Source organism: Apiospora kogelbergensis (genome assembly GCF_038363985.1).
Source record: "Apiospora kogelbergensis strain CBS 113332 chromosome Unknown utg000002l_segment0_segment0, whole genome shotgun sequence".
NCBI classification, from domain to species: Eukaryota; Fungi; Ascomycota; class Sordariomycetes; order Amphisphaeriales; family Apiosporaceae; genus Apiospora; species Apiospora kogelbergensis.
The window spans coordinates 2,275,469-2,294,084 of record NW_027117419.1 but is presented as its reverse complement, the minus strand read 5'-3'; the positions used below and the strand labels follow the sequence as shown (position 1 = coordinate 2,294,084).

Below are 18,616 nucleotides of genomic sequence, written 5' to 3'. Positions count from 1 at the left end.
GACGAGAGGAAAGAATGGCGGGTTTGGACAGAAAGATGGCACAGCAATGTACAGGGAAGGAAATGAGTGGGCGGCAAGCTGGATATAAGGCTCCTGACTAGGTCTGCAAGGCGCCAGGACGGATGGTGAAGCTATCCACCATATTACACGTCAGACCACCTGTAGAGCCGATTGTAGGGGTCAACCTTGTGATGTCTCGACAGCTGCGCTGTTGGCAGAAAAAGAAAACAAATCCCTTCGCCTGGATCAGGCCTGGCACCTGGGGTTTCCCGAATGCCCAGCCGCTATGAGGTCGAAATGAAAAGGGGATTAGCCGGGCTCCTGGGCAGTACCTGGGCATCTGACTGCCCCCAGCAGCCGAAGGTCCTAGACCGTACGCAGACCCACCCAGACAAGACCAGGTTCGTGACGACAATCGCCAATCATCCCCACGGCCACATGAGCAATTGCCGAGAAGTCGATTTAAGCCGCCCACTAGCGAGCCTGAACATGAGGCCGCTGTTGGGGGGAGTTGGGCTTTTGGGGGGTTCCAGCGGAAGGCCGTCCGTCCCGACATTTGTGGTCGGACCCTTCGAACACCACAACTTCGTCGAGGTACAGCCAGTATAGGCGTATCCAGGCCCCCTTCGGAGGTTTGTATTGAGAGTCGTAGAGCCGTAGAATCGTAGAGTCGTACGATTTTGTGTGCGGGCCGGTGTGCTACTGACCTTTGACCAAGAGCCTGCGTCAAGCCAAGAGACGGAGAACGAATCAGCCCCCGTAGCCGTCACTGATAGTGGTGAGTGGTGTGTACTTTGCGATCAGGCCACTTCCCCACTGTTAGAATTTACGTGACTTTCCACCTCCCAGCTTCGAGGAACCCGAATTTTCCCATGGCAAAGCCAGATCTGGAGATGCCTAGATGCCCGGCGGGAGCCCCTTAGCCCCCCCCACCATGCAATCCGGTTTTCTTTGGGGTGTTAGTGGTTGGGTTTTCATGCGTCCCCCTCAGCTGCTGACAGGCGCATGAAAGCAAAGCCACAGCCTGTCTATTCATAGGCACATTTTCTTCCATGGCTTGAAGCTTCCATCACTTCCCTCCCTCCCGTGTCCTGCCCGTGGCCTGTGTCTATCACCTGCAGACGGCTTTGCCCGATAGACGGAAACCGGTCTCCACCTACACCACCCCTCTGGAATCCCGATCAACAAATCTGATTACCTGCTTAAGCTTTGCAGGAGTGATGCAGCGAGCCATGGCGGCCACTATCGCGTCTCAGTCCTCTGCAGCTCTTACATTTGATTTGATTGCGCGATGCAGTGTAGGTTCACGACCCACCGCTAGCTTCATGACTTGCGTACACCATCTAACGTAACTCGTGTCTATCGTAGACGACCAGGGCTCGGGCATCATGTCTGACGCTTCCCCATGGTCCGGTCCAGCTGCCCATGTTCATGCCAGTTGCGACCCAAGCGTCGTTGAAGGGGCTCACACCGGAACAGCTTGAGGAAACAGGCTGCCGCTTGTGTTTGAACAATACCTATCACCTAGGATTGAAGCCAGGACAGGAGGTTCTCGCGGCCATCGGCGGCGCCCACAAGTTGCAAGGATGGCAACATAACATCCTGACAGACAGCGGCGGGTATGGACTTGTCCTAGGGGCCTTTCCCCCTCCCTCGCCATGTTGGAACAGCAACTAATAATGCATTCCCAGCTTTCAGATGGTGAGTCTGCTGAAGCTGGCAAATATCACTGAAGAGGGTGTCAGGTTTTTGAGTCCACATGATGGGACGCCTATGCTCTTGACCCCGGAACACTCCATTTCGCTGCAAAACACCATCGGCAGTGATATTATGATGCAGCTGGACGATGTCCTAGTGACGACCTCCCCCGATGCAGCTCGTATGCGAGAGGCCATGCTGCGAAGTGTGCGCTGGCTTGATCGATGCATAGCAGCGCACAAGAACCCCGAAAGGCAGAACCTTTTCTGCATCATTCAGGGTGGTCTGGACCTTGAGATGCGCCGCGAGTGTTGCGAGGAAATGGTCGCAAGAGATACCCCTGGCATCGCCATTGGTGGGCTTAGTGGCGGCGAAGCAAAGGCAGACTACTGTCGGGTTGTCGCCACGTGTACGGAACTGTTGCCTGAACTCAAGCCTCGTTACGTGATGGGCATTGGCTATCCTGAAGACCTCGTTGTGAGCGTCGCGCTTGGCGCCGACATGTTTGACTGTGTGTGGCCGACGAGAACCGCTAGGTTTGGGAATGCAGTCACCAGATACGGCGTGCTCAACATCAAAAACTCGAAATTCGCTGTCGACTTCGGCCCCATCGAGGACGGATGTGGTTGCATATGCTGCCGAAAGGGAGATGGAGGAATAGGCGTCACCAGGGCATTTGTTCACCACAACACGGCCAAGGAGACTGTCTCGGCACACTTGCTGACCCTGCACAATGTATGGTATCAGCTGAACCTCATGAGAGAAGTTCGGAATGCCATCATTGCTGATCGGTATCCCGCGTTCGTACGCCGGTTCTTCGCCGACCTGTACCCGAACAGAGAGTATCCGGAGTGGGCGTTGGGAGCCCTGCGTGGAGTTGGCGTTGACCTTCTCGAGAACGAAACTTGAAAAATCCAGGTCATTTAGTTAAGCCCAACTACATGCCCCTGATGAAAGCAACTTCAGAGTCACGATCTCTTGGCCACCGAATTCAAGTCTTTTGCAATGGGCTATACTGCGACAAAATCACACGCGAGTCATTGCACCGTGACCACTATGACTTCTATTGTGACTATCTTGGGATGCCTGCTCTACAATGCCGGAGACGCGATGTTGGCTTGTTTCTTATCACGAACTGATATCAAGGTTCTGGGAAATGCTGTGAGAAGGTTGACGTGCATGTACGGGAGAGAGAGGGGTTGCGGGGATGCAACCCCACATTACATTGGTGAGATGCTGCTTGCCCATGTCCAAGGTCCCGCCGGTTCCTGTTCGGCGTACCCAATCTCACCTTGTACCTATCTGGAGTTCGTGTCACACGTCGTCGAAATCTAGGACCGGTTGGACATCCCTTTGATGGGCACAGTCTTGGAGCGCGATAGCAAACTGCTGGGTGGATTCTAGGTGGGTTGAATCCAGCCATTTCCGTCTTCCAGCTTTCTCACCCGCTAACTTCCATTGCCAGAATAGTCTTCATTTATACTATACGCATCCAATTGGTCTTTCGCGCTCTGGTGAGCATCGCCTTGCACTCACATTGACGTCTCGCCCCTCTGAAAACCACCTATCGTGACCTTTGAACCGATACCCCGCGCCCTGCGGCTCGACCCAAATCAGCTGTCAGTTCCAACTCCGCTGCGACAATGCCATCCACGTCCAAGCTGTCCGTCGACCCCGCCTCGGCGAATAAGAAACCAAAGCCCAAGAAGGCCCCCGTAGCCGATTCATGGGAAGACGAGTCGGACAGCGACGACGGCGAACCCTCAACCACGGACACATCCGCCACTACTAAGGTACCACGCAGCGCAACCGGTGTCGCCGCGCCCCCGCCCACCCCTAGCACGCCAACCTACAACACAGGCTCGGCGCCGTGGCAACCCTCGGCGGCCGACAACAGTTACAGCAGCGCCGGCGCTTCTTCGTCGGAGCCGCGGCGGCCCGAGAAGACGGACGCGGTGGCACGCCGCATGATTGCCAGCGCGCTGGGCGTCAAGGCCCCGAGGGCGACCGAGGAGCAGCGGGCGTACGACCGGGCGCTGCGCGAGAAGGAGCGCAAGCGGCGCGAGCTGGAGAAGCAGGAGGAACAGCGGAGGGCCGAGCAGGCTGAGAAGGCCAAGGCAGCGATTTGGGAAGATTGAGCCGCAGAAAGATGCGCGAGGAGGGTAGGGCAGTAGTGTTGTATGTCTTCTTGCCCGTTGGAAGATATAACACTCCCTCCAAGATCGACACTATTTTGGGAAATCGGGCAAGAGAGGATGAGACAGGGGTCACGACAGGAGAGAACGCCGAGCACTATACTGCAAATGCTGTAGCTTTCCGGAAATCAGATCGCGCCAACCATTTGTATACTATTGGGATTGCTCAGCTACGATTCGGTCTCATTCATCCGTTAGAGAAAAAGGCAGCACGCACTTATCCTAAGATGAGGACAACTTCAATTAGGTCTGCGATTTTACAAGTAACGCCCGAGTCTTAGATCTAAGTTTTGTAAATCAGAAGTCGCCAGTGGGCGATCCATAACAAAGGGGTAAAATCACCCGAAGTTGGAAGCTATCCCAGGAATAGAGGACGCCCAACCACTTCTTATTCACTAATTCTCATCTGACTGCTCTGCCTAAATGCGACTCCGTGTTCCCAGTAGACTTGCCACGGCCAGGTCGCCACTCCGGTAGCAAATTAGACATGCTCATTTGTGAGCGTTCATGGCGGCCTTGCGCTCAAGGGTCCTCGCAATAGCCGGTCGGGCCAAAAGCCGGTGCAACCATGCACTGTAGTTCGTGAATTGCTTGGTCTTCTCACCGAACTCTGTGATCATTCCTTGTGCCCCAAGTTCCCAGGAAATGAAACTGATATCGGCGTAGGAGCTGGGATTACAAACAGTCAGACTTATACCATGTCTGTCTTAACAAGAATCGATTTTGGAAGACGGTTTGCATAACGGGAGGGGGAATACAGACCATTTGCCGCCCACAAGATAATCTTTCCCCTCCAAGCACTTATCCAAAACCGAAATCACCCGCAAGGTTTGCTCCTCATATCGTTGGATTGCGCTCTCGATCTTTTCTGGATGATAGAACTTGAAGAAGGCGTACTGGCCGTAATAAGGACCTTGGCCTGAGATTTGGAAAGCCAAGAACTGCTTCGCATGGTACTTTTCAGGGAAGGCGTCGAAGCTAAGTTTCTTCTCCTTGTCGTAGGTGTCAACAAGATACTCGACGATGGCGCCAGACTCCCAAAGGGTGATCCCTGTGTTTGGGTCTTGTATAGTCGGAACACGGCCGTTGGGGTTGAGAGAGGTGTAGGGTGATTGCTTTACTGAAGACTGATCCATAAAGATCTCCTCATAAGGAAGTCCAAGCTCCTCTAGGATCATCACCACCTTCCAAGGGTTCGGACCCGAGGCTACGTCGGTCAAAGATTACCCCAACACGGCTTGGTGCGAATTAACAGAGAAAACTGACCGTGTTGATATAGTACAATCGGCTTCAATTCCGACATCGTCGGTCGTAGAGGACTTGATAGAATCCCGGAGGCTAGGAACAAGTTAAAAGGGTTGAAGAGGCCAGAATCTTGGTGTTGAATCCATGGAATTGTGACGATGATGATTTAGTGCTGTTGAATTGTGAATTTCGCCGAGACAACACAGATGCAATAAAATCCCTATTTATACCCAGTGGCCGTGCTGCCATGTATTCTAATAGAGTCGGCTTTATAAGCGGGCAAAGGCAGACATGTATGTTACCGCAAAGCTGCATTTGTAAGCTTGAGTCTCACTGCCCACTGAATGCAATATCAGCCGTAATGCATAATATGGCAACATTTGCTGACGGGCTGCTGGGTGAGCTGCAGGCGACCGCTTTGAAATAGGAATATTACGGGACTCATGCTGCTCTTGTTGTATGCATGATGTTTGATCAAGAAATTGAAGGCTTTCCATGGAACGTAAGAATCAGGTCTTGTTCACTGTGGTCGCCTTCGGAGAAGCGAATGCCAACACCTAAGCCAGCCAGCCCTTGGTCCTCTGCTTGGCGATTCCAGAGCATCTGCTGCACCTTGCCGTCTGGCAGGCACGAGATGAAGCCCATAGGCCAGCGGCTGCGTCCCAAGGAGTCACGAACACCCTTGGTAGCAGGCTTCTGTGCCACTAACAATCCGACAACGCCTTCTCCTCGCCATCCCGGGGGTGCTCCTACGAAAGCACCCTCGAGCTCGCGGATCAAGCGCGGTCCGATCATGGTCTTGGTGGCGGCGGCCTTGCACTGCATGATGACCCGAAGCGGACGCGGGCTAGATGGGACCGTCCAGGCCCCGATCAAATCGATTCCGAAGTCGCCGCGCCCTCCCACGCGCTTGAGGTCGAACCCAAGTCTCTTCAAGGTCGAGGCCACTTGGTATTCGTAGTGTGTGCCGACGTAGGTGGTGGAGGCCGTGTCCAATCCTGCCCGCTGGGCATATGCCGCATAGGTGGCGGTGTCATAATGTTCGCCGCCATCCAGAGAACCCAGAGACCTCAGAGCCTCGTCCACATCTTTCTTCGAACGGGTCTTTGTAGATGAGGCGCGCTGTCGGTGAGGATGGAGAGAATTATGGCGAAATACGCCAACAATGTTTGGTGTAGCTACCGAGCGGACATTGAGACACCTCGAGGGCATGCGAACGACCATCATACAACTCGGCTTAGCCGTGAATCCAGCGCGATGTGAGATGAAATGCACGATTTTTTAGTCAACATTGGGATTATGTGCCCAGCGTGATCTCGTCGGATAGCAAGCGCTGCGTTGTTGGGTGGGTTGCATTCTTTCGTCCTGGGGGCCCCTGTAATGCAGACAGACACCAGACTACTGGCGTGCAGACAGACCACCCCACCAAAGCTACAGCAGTGCAGTGCGCGCTGTAGTAGAGCGCACCCGGTACACCCGTCTTCAGTCTTCACCTCAAATACACCACTGAGGTATCTGACCAACGTCGCAAAGCGACTGCCCGTTCCTCCCTTGCTTACCAAATAGCGTGAACAGGCTGCCGCCATGGGCGATAGACTCACGCAGCTGCAAGACGCAGTCGACGAGGTATGCGCCTGCTTGCAACGAGGCCCCGGGCTTGTGCGTGATGTGATGCTGACCAAAGTCCCCTTCGCAGCTTGCGCAGCAGTTTGTCGCTTGCATACACTACGTTCACCGACACCACAACCTCGAGACCCTAGGACCCAACGATGAGATCCGGGTGTTGCCCAAGGACGCCGAACAAGAAGGTTCGTGGTTGTAGACGTCTGCTGGCCCGGCGCCTTGGAAAGTGCTAATCAGCAACGCGTAGTCGACTCCCACCCGGCCGAGACGTTCAAGGCAGCACAGGTCGAGCTGGCGCAGGACCTCATCACCAAAGAGCAGCAAATCGAGTACCTCATATCCATACTGCCAGGTCTAGACAATAGCGAGCGAGATCAGGAGCGTAACATCAAGGAGCTGGAAGACGAGTTGAAGCTGGCCGAGGCCCAACATCAAGAGGCCATCCAAGAGAAGAAAGACATTATGTCAAATCTCGATGAAGTCATCAGGAGTATCCGAAGACCATAGCCGAGTGCTAAACTGGGCTACATGATTCACGATACCCAAGACTACGGCGTTAAAGGAGTAAGGGATAGGGACAGAACAAAAAATTAGGTCTATTTGCTCTTCATCAGCTGGGTTATAATTGCACTAGAATGCCCACATAAATCTGGAAGCACTCCCAAGAGCCCTTCCACTCTCCTGTCTGAGGAGCGGTTCTTCTAATGCCTCAAACACCGATGTCCCACACGACAATGGACTGAGAAAGCAAATCTAGATGATGACTGAGGCGTTGACCTCAACCGGTCGATTTGAAAAACTGAGGATAGCAGGCACGCAGCTCTTCTAGGTGCCGAATCTGATATTGCGAGGCCGGGGTTCTGGGAGCCTTGACTCCGTCCTCCACTAGATGCGCCGCTGTCCATCCAATTTGCTTTGCGCCAACGCAGTTTGCGTAGGAATCATCTGTGAAATCAGTGCTGCTGTCTCAGGGTGGCATATGAATATTACTCACCAACAAAGTAGCAGTTTCCGGGCTGTTTGACTCCAGCTTCTCTCATGGCCTTGGCAAACATGTCGGGATGCGGCTTACAGAGTATCGGGATGGCCCCGTAGTCGCAGTACGTCAAGCCGTCAAAGAGGTCCTCGATGCCCAGGAGGCGGATGACCCTTTTTCCATGGTTCACATAGGCATTTGTAAAGAGCCACGTTTTTACCTTGGTCTTGTCAATGTCCTCGAGCATCGTCCTCAGCTGAGGGTTGGGTTTAATGATGCCCTCCAGCGGTAGCGCATCATCAACTTTCGCATTGTACTCGAGAGGGTCAATCTGATGGTGGCGCACGAGTCCCTCAATGGCCAGTCCGTAATTCCGATAATATTCCTTGTGGAGTCGAACAGCCTCTTGTTCGCTGACTCCAAGATGCTTGGCGAAGTACTGGTCGATCAGATCTGCCATCAGGTCATGGACTTTGGCGCCTGCGATGGGGTTAGTGAAACCGATCCTGCCCGAGAGTCTGATACGTGCTGAAGACTCACTCTTGGGGTATAAACAGTTATCTATGTCGCTAATATACATGTTAGTCAAACTTCATGTAGCGGCCGACCAACAACGTGAATCTGCGTACAAGAATAGGACAGGCCGGGTATCATCTTCTCCGTTCGGCTCTCCCGCTTGCGACCCCATTTTCGGTCCCAGTAGCGATGTGGGACGGCAGAGAGATGTGCTGCCGTGTCGATTGAGCTTATTTAGGAATAGAGAAGAATAACGTGTATGATGATCGAGACTATACGACTTGGAAGCCTGGGTTGTAACCTGGGGATATACTCTACACTGTAATGGTCGTGAGAGGTTAGCGTGAAGAGAGCACCATAATCTAATATTCATGAAGGTTGTCGAAGCTTTTATTCTTTAGTCATGCATAGTATGTAGAACAACGTAGGGATTGCCTGGACGTTTCTATGCTGGAGTATTGAGTCACCGGTGAGCGGAATACAGCACTACGACTTAGACAGGTTGACAGGCGTTGGGTGTTCCATCACTTCAATGGGTCCAAGCCTCTTGTGGCGCAATCGAACAATTGCACAATTGCTAGGGGACCCGCCGTGGCCAGTGATCTGTTAGTTAATCTTAGCAACAGCTGGTCCATGGACAGTTCCCGGCCTCCGACGAATTTAGAAGGGCAGAGAGGGAGAGAGAGAGAGAGAGCCCTTCGCACACCCTAACCTTGACGCGTCCCTCATCCATCTCCTCATCATCCTGTACGGCTGTGTTGGTCTGTACTCTACGTGCAACTGACCTTGCTCCACGATACACATCACCTGATGGTTGTGAAGCCTCCTACCATCTGCTTCTCGTTGTTCTGATACCGGGCCGAGTTTCTTTCTCGGATGCTTTAAAACTCTACTAATCAATCACAACTATCCATGATGGCACAAGCAAGCATGGCACCAATGCCTGTGGCTACGGGAGCTGCTTTGCAGCCAAGTACGGTATTATCTGAAGATGAGATACGACAGATTCAAGAGTATGACAGAGTTGTTCAATTTCGAGATGCCGTCCTATCGGGCTCCCACCCCCATATCAAACCACCGGCTCAGTCTGGTGCCACGAAGGCCCAAAGTAATCTGCAGACGTCTTCTTCGCTCGGTGGTTCAAATGGAGAGGCTTCTGTTCTACTAAAATCTGCCCCTGTCTATGATTATCGATTGGACAATGCCCAATCTTTCAAAGCCAACTCGCAGCAATCGGCGATTGCAACCCCTGCTACCGGTGGCCTTGTGAACTTCGCCAAAGGCGCTGTCGCAGGCGCAACGCAATTCGACCCCCTCTTACTCACAAAATCTGATGTTCTCGTGAGAGCCGAGTTACAGCAGCAAAGGCAGAGAATCGAGAAGACCCTCAGAGAAGAGCTAGAACACCGTCGTACTGCTAGTAAAACAACCCAGCCAGCTGAGCAGGAGGCTGACTTGGATCTCCCTGACATTCTTGCGAAAGCCCTGACTTTGGTCCAGGCAACTGCTCCGCCTGCTGATGCTGAATTAGCTGCTAACTCATCGGACTCAAGCGACTCCTTCGATAACAACACCTTCTATTCCAGTCAGCATGATACTCCAGAGCCCTTTCTGTCCTCACCCCGAGCTCACCACGCGTCAGAAGATGTTCCGATGCAAGAAACCACTACTTCAGCGCCCCGAATACGCGTCCATGCCGAACATTCTAGACCAGCGAACTCGCAGCCAGCTGCTAAAACCTCGACATCCTTCACGGCTTCGAACGATGTCGCCCGTCCGAATCGACTGGTACAAAGTACCCAGCCCTACATTGGACCCAGCGATGCTGCTAGCTTCGCTGGCCTGGTATTGCAGCGTCAAGCTCCTGTCGTGTATTCGCAATACGGAGCTGGAATTTTGAGTGACAGCCGGATGGAAGACGGTGATCAAGTTCAGCCGATGGTGATCAGCTCCAATGGTAGTGGCTCTACCAGCCGTTCTGATGATAGACATGATGTCGATGAGCGAACTGGACCAAAGCAGCACCGCCAAGCTGACTTGGTTGCCCAACGAGAACCCCCATTCATACGAAGCCATGACCTTCAGCCATATGCTCCTCAACCCGCCCACGTTTCTCCTCTGGCGACTTCCCGCCAGCCTCCTATGCCTGATCCCGAGATCAGTATATTGCCCAGGGCGCCGCCACAAGTGGCCGCATTAAGACAAGAAGCTGGCAATGGGACATCTCCAGAGAGTTCTCCGCAAGGCGAAAAGGGGAACAAAAAGAAGAACAAGAAGAAGAACAAGAGAAAGGTAGCACCAGAGCGGCCGGTATCGCCGTTGATCAAGCCCGAGCCCCGCTCTCCATCTCCGCTCTCCGCGCCCCAATACTCGAGACCAGCCAAGCGCCAGCGCCCTTCGCAGCGGCAGCAGGAGCTCAACTATGATGAACCCAGGAGGCAGCAGTCCGTCGAGGTAATCCATGACGAATATGATTCCAGGGTTGCACGAGAAGAAAGGATGCCAACGGCAGTTGGGTATGAGAGGGTTGTTGAAGACGCATATGGGCGTCATATGCGTCAACCTACTGTGATGAGCAGCCAAAGGATGGACCTACCCGTCTACGAAGATCGGAGGCTTGATGAGCCAATTCAGTACATTCGTCGTGCCCCTGAGCCCTTGGCCTATGCTGTTCCATACGCTGCCTCTGAGGCGCGTCCAATGCGTTCAGCGTCGTACTCTGTATCTGTAGCTGATACCCCGTATCGAGAGCCAATTGCTTACTACCCCGAAGGACGAATGAGTGTTCGTCCCGCGACTGACAGAGCTCGGTCTCGATCTCCTGCGAGGGCCGAATCACGGGCTGCAACTACAATGGGCCCCCCAGGCCCCCAACGCGACTTGTCAGGGACCGGTTTGGACGTGAGTATATTGAACCCCCACCTATGCGATCAGTCTCACGTCTCTCCGCCGCACCCCCTGGGAGAGCTGTTGAGCACGAAGTCATCTACGAGCGACTTCCTGCCCCGGGCACATTTGAGCAAGACGGTATAATATACCGACGCGCCTCTCCTGTGTCAGCACAACGCAGGGTCGTGCCCCAGCCAGACTATGGCGCCGTAGACTATCGAGGTTACCGCCAGCGCGACTACTCCATGCATTCGGTACCTCCTGTCCCCGGGCATGAATATGTCCAGTATCGAAGCACCGAAGAAAGGCGACTTCCGGCGGAGGCTTCACAAGAATATACTATGAGGTCTAACAGTGTCCGACCTCAAGAACCTGTACAGTACGAGTACCCAAGAGTACAAAGTATCAGACCGTCTGAAGTTCCTGTCAGAGAATATGCCGCCAGTATCCACCCGGAATCGAGGCGCGAAGCTGCTCCCCCAACATATCGCGAGTACAGTGCAAGGCCGACAGAGTTGGAAATGCCCAGACGCGAATATAGTGTTCGTCCCATGGAGCGTTATTATGAGAGGCCTGTCCTGCGTGACGACGAGGTGACTTACATGGAACCACCACGTACGGTGCAGCGAGAGGTTGTGTATGAGGACGGCCGTAGGGAAGTGTACCGGTAACCCAACGAATTTTTGAAGCAAGCTATGTGGGACAGTAGCTGTACAGCAACGGAACCGCACTGAGGTTGCATAAATTGGCGGTTCTGGAAACCAGCCACGGGCATAATATTGAAGGCTTACGAAATAACCGTTCTATTGTATCTAATTTACTGGCGGAGACGTGTGGTATCGAGTATCACGTTACGTGTATTATGAGATTGTTTTGGAGGTCAATAGAGCCGGTTCAAAATACAGCGCCTAACCATGACACTACGTGGTTTTAGCATTGACATGTCAAACTATGTGTCCGAGAGGGGCAGGAGAGGAAATAAGGTGGTTGCATCTACTTTTAGCTGTAAAGGAGACGTGATATCACCAATGCCTGCCCTTCATTATGTTTACGTCTGTAGGATAGTGGCGGAGATGCTCGAAGCGAATGCTGACGACAGTAAAAGCGAACGGTAAACGTCCCAGCGGGGCTCTCGCCTTTCTCCGTGACCTCCCTCCAGGCAGGTCCGGGGTCGGCATAATTATCCGACCCGGCATCATCGGGGCTTTGGGGGAATGGACTGTCAAATGGATGGATACTTATTCTCGAGAAACCAGGTGAGGTCCTCCCAGCCCTATGTGTGCCCCACCGACATATACCACTGCTTCCAACTACAAGAACCGGAAGGATGCAACACTGAGGTCTTCTTGACGCGATATGAACCCCGCGGCTGAATGTGTTTGTCGTCAAGAGGAATTATGCATAGGCTGTAACAGATTTTCATTCCTCTGGAAGCAAAAGGCCTCGTAATTCCCGGTGCGGCTTTCAACGTCCTTTTTCTCTGAGATCCGGAGTGCGCTGACGTGGATTCACACCACCTATTCAACAGCTCCTTAGAGATCAAGCAAGACCGCGGTCTGCGTCCGCTATTGCCTCGGTGGACAAGGCCAAGTATGTGTAGACTTACCGGCTGAGTGTAAGTGCCATTTTCTGCTCGCATCCTATAACTCCATGGTCCAGTTGGTGTTTTCCTAGGCGCTCGCATCCAGACTCTGAGTATCGGATGTATGCGGATCGCCCGGCAGCTAGGGTGATCTTTGGGTTCACGGCGTCCGCACTGGATGTTGCAGCAAACCCGTTGTCTGCGAGGCACGGGAGCGTCATGTCATACACGCCCTACGTATCTATCTCAAATAGAATAGAATAGCCAGCAACTACAGACGTTGCAAATAGTCGGGAGAGAAGGGCCATATTCAATTGCCGTCTGGTCTAAGCAAAACAGCGTCACGTCAGTAATGAAAGCCACACAAACATACACACAAACGCGATCTAGTGGATTGGATTCCATCCTACCTACGTACTTTTGACAGCCGGGCTGTGCCTGTGCCTCGAAACAACTCGGAGTCTGCAAGAAGAGTCATTTGAGATGGACGTCAACAAAAAAGGACTCGTAACCTCGCCATGTACTTTGCATGTCCATGACAAGGGACAAGCAGACAAGGGCATGCGCGTCGTAGATTGTGTGGACCCTGTTTTAATGTTGGCTGTGGCTGTGTCGAGACACGAGTAAAATTGAGGTCGAATTGCTTGTGTATCTGCCTCGTAGTATTGGCGCCCATTTCCCGTGGCCGAGGGATGTTTGAAAACTTATTGGAACTTTTATGACACGGACAGCTTATTAAGGTTACCGTATCCTTGCCAGTCCTCTCTGCCCAGCAGCCGGTTTTTTCTTCCTGCCAGGATTCGATGCCAGGATTCCAGGATTCTGGTGATAAGGTGTCCGGATTGTAGGTAAAATAATCTCCAGTACGGTGGAGGTCCTCTCCGAAATGGTCAGCTTACCTGGCCAAGATGTCGAGAATGCTACTTGCATACATGCGCAGATTACTCAGTAGATACATTGGAATGCACGAACAATGCTCGGCATCTAGGCATGAACTGAACACCGCCTAACCAATAAGTCATGGTGCTGTGCTCATCCTGTTCAGGCATCCAGCCCAGCATTTGCTCGTTTGTTGCGCTCAAGTGATTGATAAGCCCATGTTCGTCTCCCATGGAGCGGGGATTTCAACAACAAAATATGATCTGATTCTGCACCCTTTCTCAACCCTGGCGCATGGGGTTCTACACTTCGAGCTCGCCTTGACATTGCAATCTCTACCCAGCGGATTGACTCTTCTTCTGCTCATCCCTTCCAAACTAGAGCCAGCTTAGATGCTGAAGTGAAGAAGCTCCCAACCAATGCGAATGCTCTTACACAGGTACATACATGTCTGTATCAGTCCACGAAATATGGGGACATTCTACCTAAATTCAGCCCTCAATAGACCTATTTATATGTACCTGGATACATACCGACCGCTATGAGATATGCGTGATCCATGCCATTTATACTCGGATGATCACGTCTGTTATCCTAACCAGATCCCCAGTCGATACCGGAATGAGACGTGACTGTTTATATCCTTGTGTGTTTCAAAGCAACGACGCTGGGCGGTTCATGAGGTCAGATAGATACATGAATACCTTGCAGGAGGTCCTTGTCTGCCGTATGTATCATCGGCGGATCAGTGCACGGATTTTCATCAGCAAGGTCTCCAGTGGCCTGTAACTGGCCAGATTTGGGCACCGTTAGCCTATCCGTACAGCGCTCCACTGCCCATCCCCAGCAAAAAAACCAGCTGTGGACGGCACTGTAATGCATCTCGAACCAACTGGATGCTGCACCGCTAACCCGCTACCGCACCAATCTGATCCAATACCCTGCCCGCCCAGCCAGTAACATCAGCCCCCAGGCAGAGCACAGAGCACGGAGCAGCAGCGAGAGCAGCAGCAGCAGAGCTCTCTCTTTCTCTCTTTCTCTCTCCCCATCTCTCTGGCCGTCTGCGCTCTGGCTCGGCGAGTGACAGCGCACACTTCGTTGCACCATACCACAACCACACCACCACTTCTCTTTTCTCACCATCTTCCTTACTCCTCACTACGTCCCAACTCCTTCCACCTCCCCCTCCCCCCCCATCTTGCATTAGAGCTGGTATTGTTCTGCGCCAAAGGAAGAGAGAGGTTTGAGATTGATCCTATTTCCTCCTCATTCTCTCATTCTTTCCTTCTCTTTTTTCGCACCCTCTCTTTCCTCCTTCCCTCCCCTCCCCCCATCCCCTCCCTCTTTCCCCCCAGTGATACCCCATCCCTCCCGTCACCCACGCTCCCCCCCAGTCGGCGGTACATCCTTGTTGTCGAATTCTCTGGCCCTCGTGTTGCTGCCCTGCGCGTGTATATGCCCTCTACCCACCATGCAAAAGCTCGCCAATATGCGTCACTGGCCCGAGAGGATGAGTCCTAGCTTTGGCATGTCATCGAGACCGAACATGAACATGACATCGATAAACCCTCACCAGAAGACCACCACTCCGGGAGCTCCGCCGTTAAGTCCTTCGCCCGCCGCTGACACCACGATACATTACTCGTTCAATGTGCCATTCGCTTCCGACCTCGCCGGTCCCAACACCGAAGAGATTCTGCACGCCACCGGCGACTCAGTAATGCGATGGACCCATCCTGGGGATGCGCCCGACGACGTGCCTATCTACGAGCTGCCCATCCACGCCCAGAACGTCGCCAACCTAGGAAACATGTGTATGGAACTCACAAAGGGCCCGCTACCCATCGAGGCTCACGTCATCTCGACCACCCCAAAACACCTCAAAGGCCAGGTCACGACTGTGTGTTTGTCCGGTGCCCCGGAATTGGTGCACAAGAGCCGGGAGACTATCCTCAATGAGACCCCGTTGGCGCTGGTATGCATAGAGAATCTACATTGATATCCCTAAACATCCTAACTGAAATTACTTGGCAGCGTTGTACGACGGTAGATGTCGAATATGCCCTGATTGCCGACTCCAAAGCGGGCTCGCTCTTCAAACACGTCACCGATGCTTTGAACACGTTTGCCCAATTCTGTGGCGTTGACATCTTCATTCTTGGCCCCAAGCTAAGCCCCATGCTCGATGGACTCAACGGCGATGTTGAGGTTATTCGAGACCAGAGATGGCGGGTCGCAATTTACGGAGACATAGAATCGTCAGAACACGCAAAAACCCAAGTCTTGATTTTCATTGACAAGTTGCTTGGACGAACGCTTGACATCATGCGCGTCGAGAGCACTCTGCATCCTATTGTGTGTGGCCGGTCCCGGAAGAATATCAAGTTGATTGAGTCGGCTACCAATACGGCCATCTATTTCCCACCATTCGCTCAACTCTACCGTTACTGCCCGCCCAACGCCCAGCGTCGAAACCCTGAAGAAATCTACATTACTGGCGAGAATCCTCAGGGAATCGAGTTGGCTAAGCGTAAGATCCATGAGCTTGTCAGCCGCACTAAGTTGTTCATGAAGGATGCCGTGGCATCGCCTGCCAAGATCGACACCGTACTTATGGGCCGTATGGACAAGGTGCGCAAGATCATGGAGAACAACGGCACCTACATCATGTTTCCGCCCCTTGCTTCTCAGCGCAACATGATTAGAGTTCAAGGCGTCGAGGGTCTCCAGATCGAGCGAACAATGAAGGAAATCATGTCCTTGGTAAGTCTCCCATCTTGGCCTTGGAAACTCACAGTCGGCTAACTCTTCGTTCGTGTGACTAGGCTGGGCAGTTTTACTATGCTTCCTGGTGGATTCAACAAGCCGGTGCTTCTCAGCTTCCTAGTCCCCAGGAAATTCGTGTCATCCTAGGGGATATATGTGCCAATTCAGATGCCGACATCTCTTTCGACAAGATGACTTTTACAATCACAGGCTCCGATGATGCTGTCAAGGCCGCACTGGCCGTCTTGTCTCAGATCAAGTTCGTCAACCAGACCCAACATCAGATTAGAGTGAAGATTGAACTTGCCAACGAGCACAAGGAATTTGTCTCGGGCAAGAAGAATGGCAAGATCAACAAGATAATGACCCAGAGTAAGTTGGAACTCTCCGCTTGAAACAGTGTCTGTACTAACCCAAATTCTCCCAGGCAATGTCCAGATCATCTTCGATAGCTTTAGAGAGTACAACTTCGACATTGATGTGATTGCGCCAAGCTACGATTCAATGAAACAGGGTCTGGGCCTTGTCGAACAGGAAATGCCGGCTTCCATCTCATTCCATGTTCCAGACCAGTACCACAAACGCATCATTGGTATTGGTGGCCAGCACATCCAGCGTATCATGAAAAAGCATTCGGTTTTCGTGAAGTTCTCAAACGCCATGGATCGTGGGGGTATGGGCCGTGAAGATGATGATGTCAAGGTTGACAATGTGATCTGCCGAACACCTGCTCGCAATGCTCAGAACCTGGAACTGGTCAAGTCTGAGATCCTGGACATGGTTGATCGTGCTGTGAGTAACACTTGCCCTGCATTGGGAAAACATCACTAACGTATTGGCCTAGCACTCCGAATTTACTTCGCAGGTGGTCACTGTTGACCGTCTTTATCACCGACAGCTGATTGCTCGTCTTCCTGAGATCGAAGAGCTTGAAAAGAAGTGGAACTGCAAGATTGTCTTCCCAAGCACGGAGCAAGCAAGTGACGAGGTCACTGTTACTGGTCCGGAATGGCAGGTGCCTCTCTGCGCTGATGAGTTTCTTGTACGTTCTCCCCGACTTGAAATTTGTGTCATCCAAGCTAACAGTTCTGAAAGGGTATGGTTCCTGAAACCCATGAACTCATTCTGACCCGGACCCCGTCTCTGGTCAAGTTCCTGGAGTCTCCCGAGTTTGTCAATGATCTGAGTGGCAAACTTAAGGCCCAGTATGAAGTTACTCTCGAGGTTCACGAGAACCCCGAGGAGAAGACGGACGACGGAGGCCGCACCATGACCTTGTTGTGGAAGTTGACTCGGAACAATGCCGGTGGCCTTCGGGATGCCATCGACTTCCTACAGGCACAATTGGCAGCTGCTAGTGTCGAGGCTACAGTTGTCAAAGGTGCTTTGCCCCGACCCAAGTCGGACTCGTTCGAAGACACGCTCCAATTTTTCGATTCGAAACTTCTCCAACATGCCCCTACCGTTGTTGCGACCGACTCCCCTACCAAGGCAGGGTTTGGCGAGGAGACGTCGCAGCAGCGCACCACCACTTTATTCGATAAGCTCCGGAAGCCATCGCAGCTTCTTTCATCGCTGGATCGCAGAAAGAACAGCTCTCACTCTGTCAATACTTTCTTCAAGGGTTCTAGTAATGTTTCCAAGTCGTCGCTGATCTCGATTGAATCGACGCGCAGCTTTAACGCTGACCGCAATCCGTGGAACGATAGCGGCGTCAATCTTCCAGATGACGACGGCAACCCTTGGTCGACCCGTCACTTCGGTAATGGCTTTGACAGCAAGTTGACACCCAACAGCATCACCCACGGCGGTGGTGATATTACTCCTCGGCATGGCACACGTGCCTCGGGAGACAGTGGCCGGCCGTCCACTTCTCATTCTACAAATTCAGGATACCCCGGTCCCATTGGACCCTTCCGTTAGACTTTTCATCTTTTAGATGTTCTCGAACGTGCAATACCCCTTCGGCTGGATATACCCTGGCGTCGTCAAAATACCCGATCCTTTGATTCTGCATTGGTCGGTTCTGCTGTTGATTTCACGCTTGGTTTTTGCTTTTCTTTTTCCTTTTCCTTTTTACCGGCTGCGTTACTCTTGTTGTTGACGCTTGTTTTATCTTTCATTATCCGATGTCTAAAGGTTATCGGGTCATGGTGTACACGATATGGCCTGACATATATCCACGACTATCCGACACGATACCATGAGTTAGCTGTTCGAGGGAGGAACGGCGTTTGCAACAGATCG

The 18,616-nt window shown here is 52.6% G+C and overlaps 8 protein-coding genes across 8 annotated transcripts; 5 read left to right on the top strand and 3 right to left on the bottom strand.

Annotated features, from left to right (window-relative positions):
* Window positions 1-1,232: 1,232 nt before the first annotated feature.
* On the top strand, window positions 1,233-2,607 carry PG998_003610 (uncharacterized protein; the record flags this gene model as incomplete). The annotated part of the gene is made up of 3 exons (XM_066870428.1): window positions 1,233-1,298; window positions 1,369-1,619; window positions 1,692-2,607. 3 exons carry the CDS (start codon window positions 1,233-1,235, stop codon window positions 2,605-2,607), a joined length of 1,233 nt encoding a protein of 410 aa, XP_066734178.1.
* Window positions 2,608-3,341: 734 nt separating this feature from the next.
* PG998_003609 (uncharacterized protein) lies at window positions 3,342-3,836 on the top strand (the record flags this gene model as incomplete). Its single annotated transcript, XM_066870427.1, has 1 exon — window positions 3,342-3,836. The coding sequence occupies one exon, from the start codon at window positions 3,342-3,344 to the stop codon at window positions 3,834-3,836; it is 495 nt and encodes a 164-aa protein (XP_066734177.1).
* Window positions 3,837-4,384: 548 nt separating this feature from the next.
* On the bottom strand, window positions 4,385-5,196 carry PG998_003608 (uncharacterized protein; the record flags this gene model as incomplete). Its single annotated transcript, XM_066870426.1, has 3 exons — window positions 4,385-4,562; window positions 4,656-5,100; window positions 5,160-5,196. The coding sequence occupies 3 exons, from the start codon at window positions 5,194-5,196 to the stop codon at window positions 4,385-4,387; spliced, it is 660 nt and encodes a 219-aa protein (XP_066734176.1).
* A 416-nt stretch (window positions 5,197-5,612) lies between these two features.
* PG998_003607 (uncharacterized protein) lies at window positions 5,613-6,362 on the bottom strand (the record flags this gene model as incomplete). Its single annotated transcript, XM_066870425.1, has 1 exon — window positions 5,613-6,362. One exon carries the CDS (start codon window positions 6,360-6,362, stop codon window positions 5,613-5,615), a length of 750 nt encoding a protein of 249 aa, XP_066734175.1.
* A 360-nt stretch (window positions 6,363-6,722) lies between these two features.
* PG998_003606 (uncharacterized protein) lies at window positions 6,723-7,268 on the top strand (the record flags this gene model as incomplete). Its single annotated transcript, XM_066870424.1, has 3 exons — window positions 6,723-6,764; window positions 6,835-6,946; window positions 7,009-7,268. 3 exons carry the CDS (start codon window positions 6,723-6,725, stop codon window positions 7,266-7,268), a joined length of 414 nt encoding a protein of 137 aa, XP_066734174.1.
* A 271-nt stretch (window positions 7,269-7,539) lies between these two features.
* Window positions 7,540-8,425, bottom strand: PG998_003605 (uncharacterized protein; the record flags this gene model as incomplete). The annotated part of the gene is made up of 4 exons (XM_066870423.1): window positions 7,540-7,706; window positions 7,756-8,217; window positions 8,278-8,306; window positions 8,367-8,425. The coding sequence occupies 4 exons, from the start codon at window positions 8,423-8,425 to the stop codon at window positions 7,540-7,542; spliced, it is 717 nt and encodes a 238-aa protein (XP_066734173.1).
* Window positions 8,426-9,183: 758 nt separating this feature from the next.
* PG998_003604 (uncharacterized protein) lies at window positions 9,184-11,813 on the top strand (the record flags this gene model as incomplete). The annotated part of the gene is made up of 2 exons (XM_066870422.1): window positions 9,184-11,063; window positions 11,120-11,813. The coding sequence occupies 2 exons, from the start codon at window positions 9,184-9,186 to the stop codon at window positions 11,811-11,813; spliced, it is 2,574 nt and encodes an 857-aa protein (XP_066734172.1).
* A 3,261-nt stretch (window positions 11,814-15,074) lies between these two features.
* On the top strand, window positions 15,075-18,292 carry PG998_003603 (KH protein; the record flags this gene model as incomplete). Its single annotated transcript, XM_066870421.1, has 6 exons — window positions 15,075-15,578; window positions 15,638-16,366; window positions 16,429-16,741; window positions 16,797-17,161; window positions 17,214-17,411; window positions 17,465-18,292. The coding sequence occupies 6 exons, from the start codon at window positions 15,075-15,077 to the stop codon at window positions 18,290-18,292; spliced, it is 2,937 nt and encodes a 978-aa protein (XP_066734171.1).
* Between the last annotated feature and the right edge of the window lie 324 nt (window positions 18,293-18,616).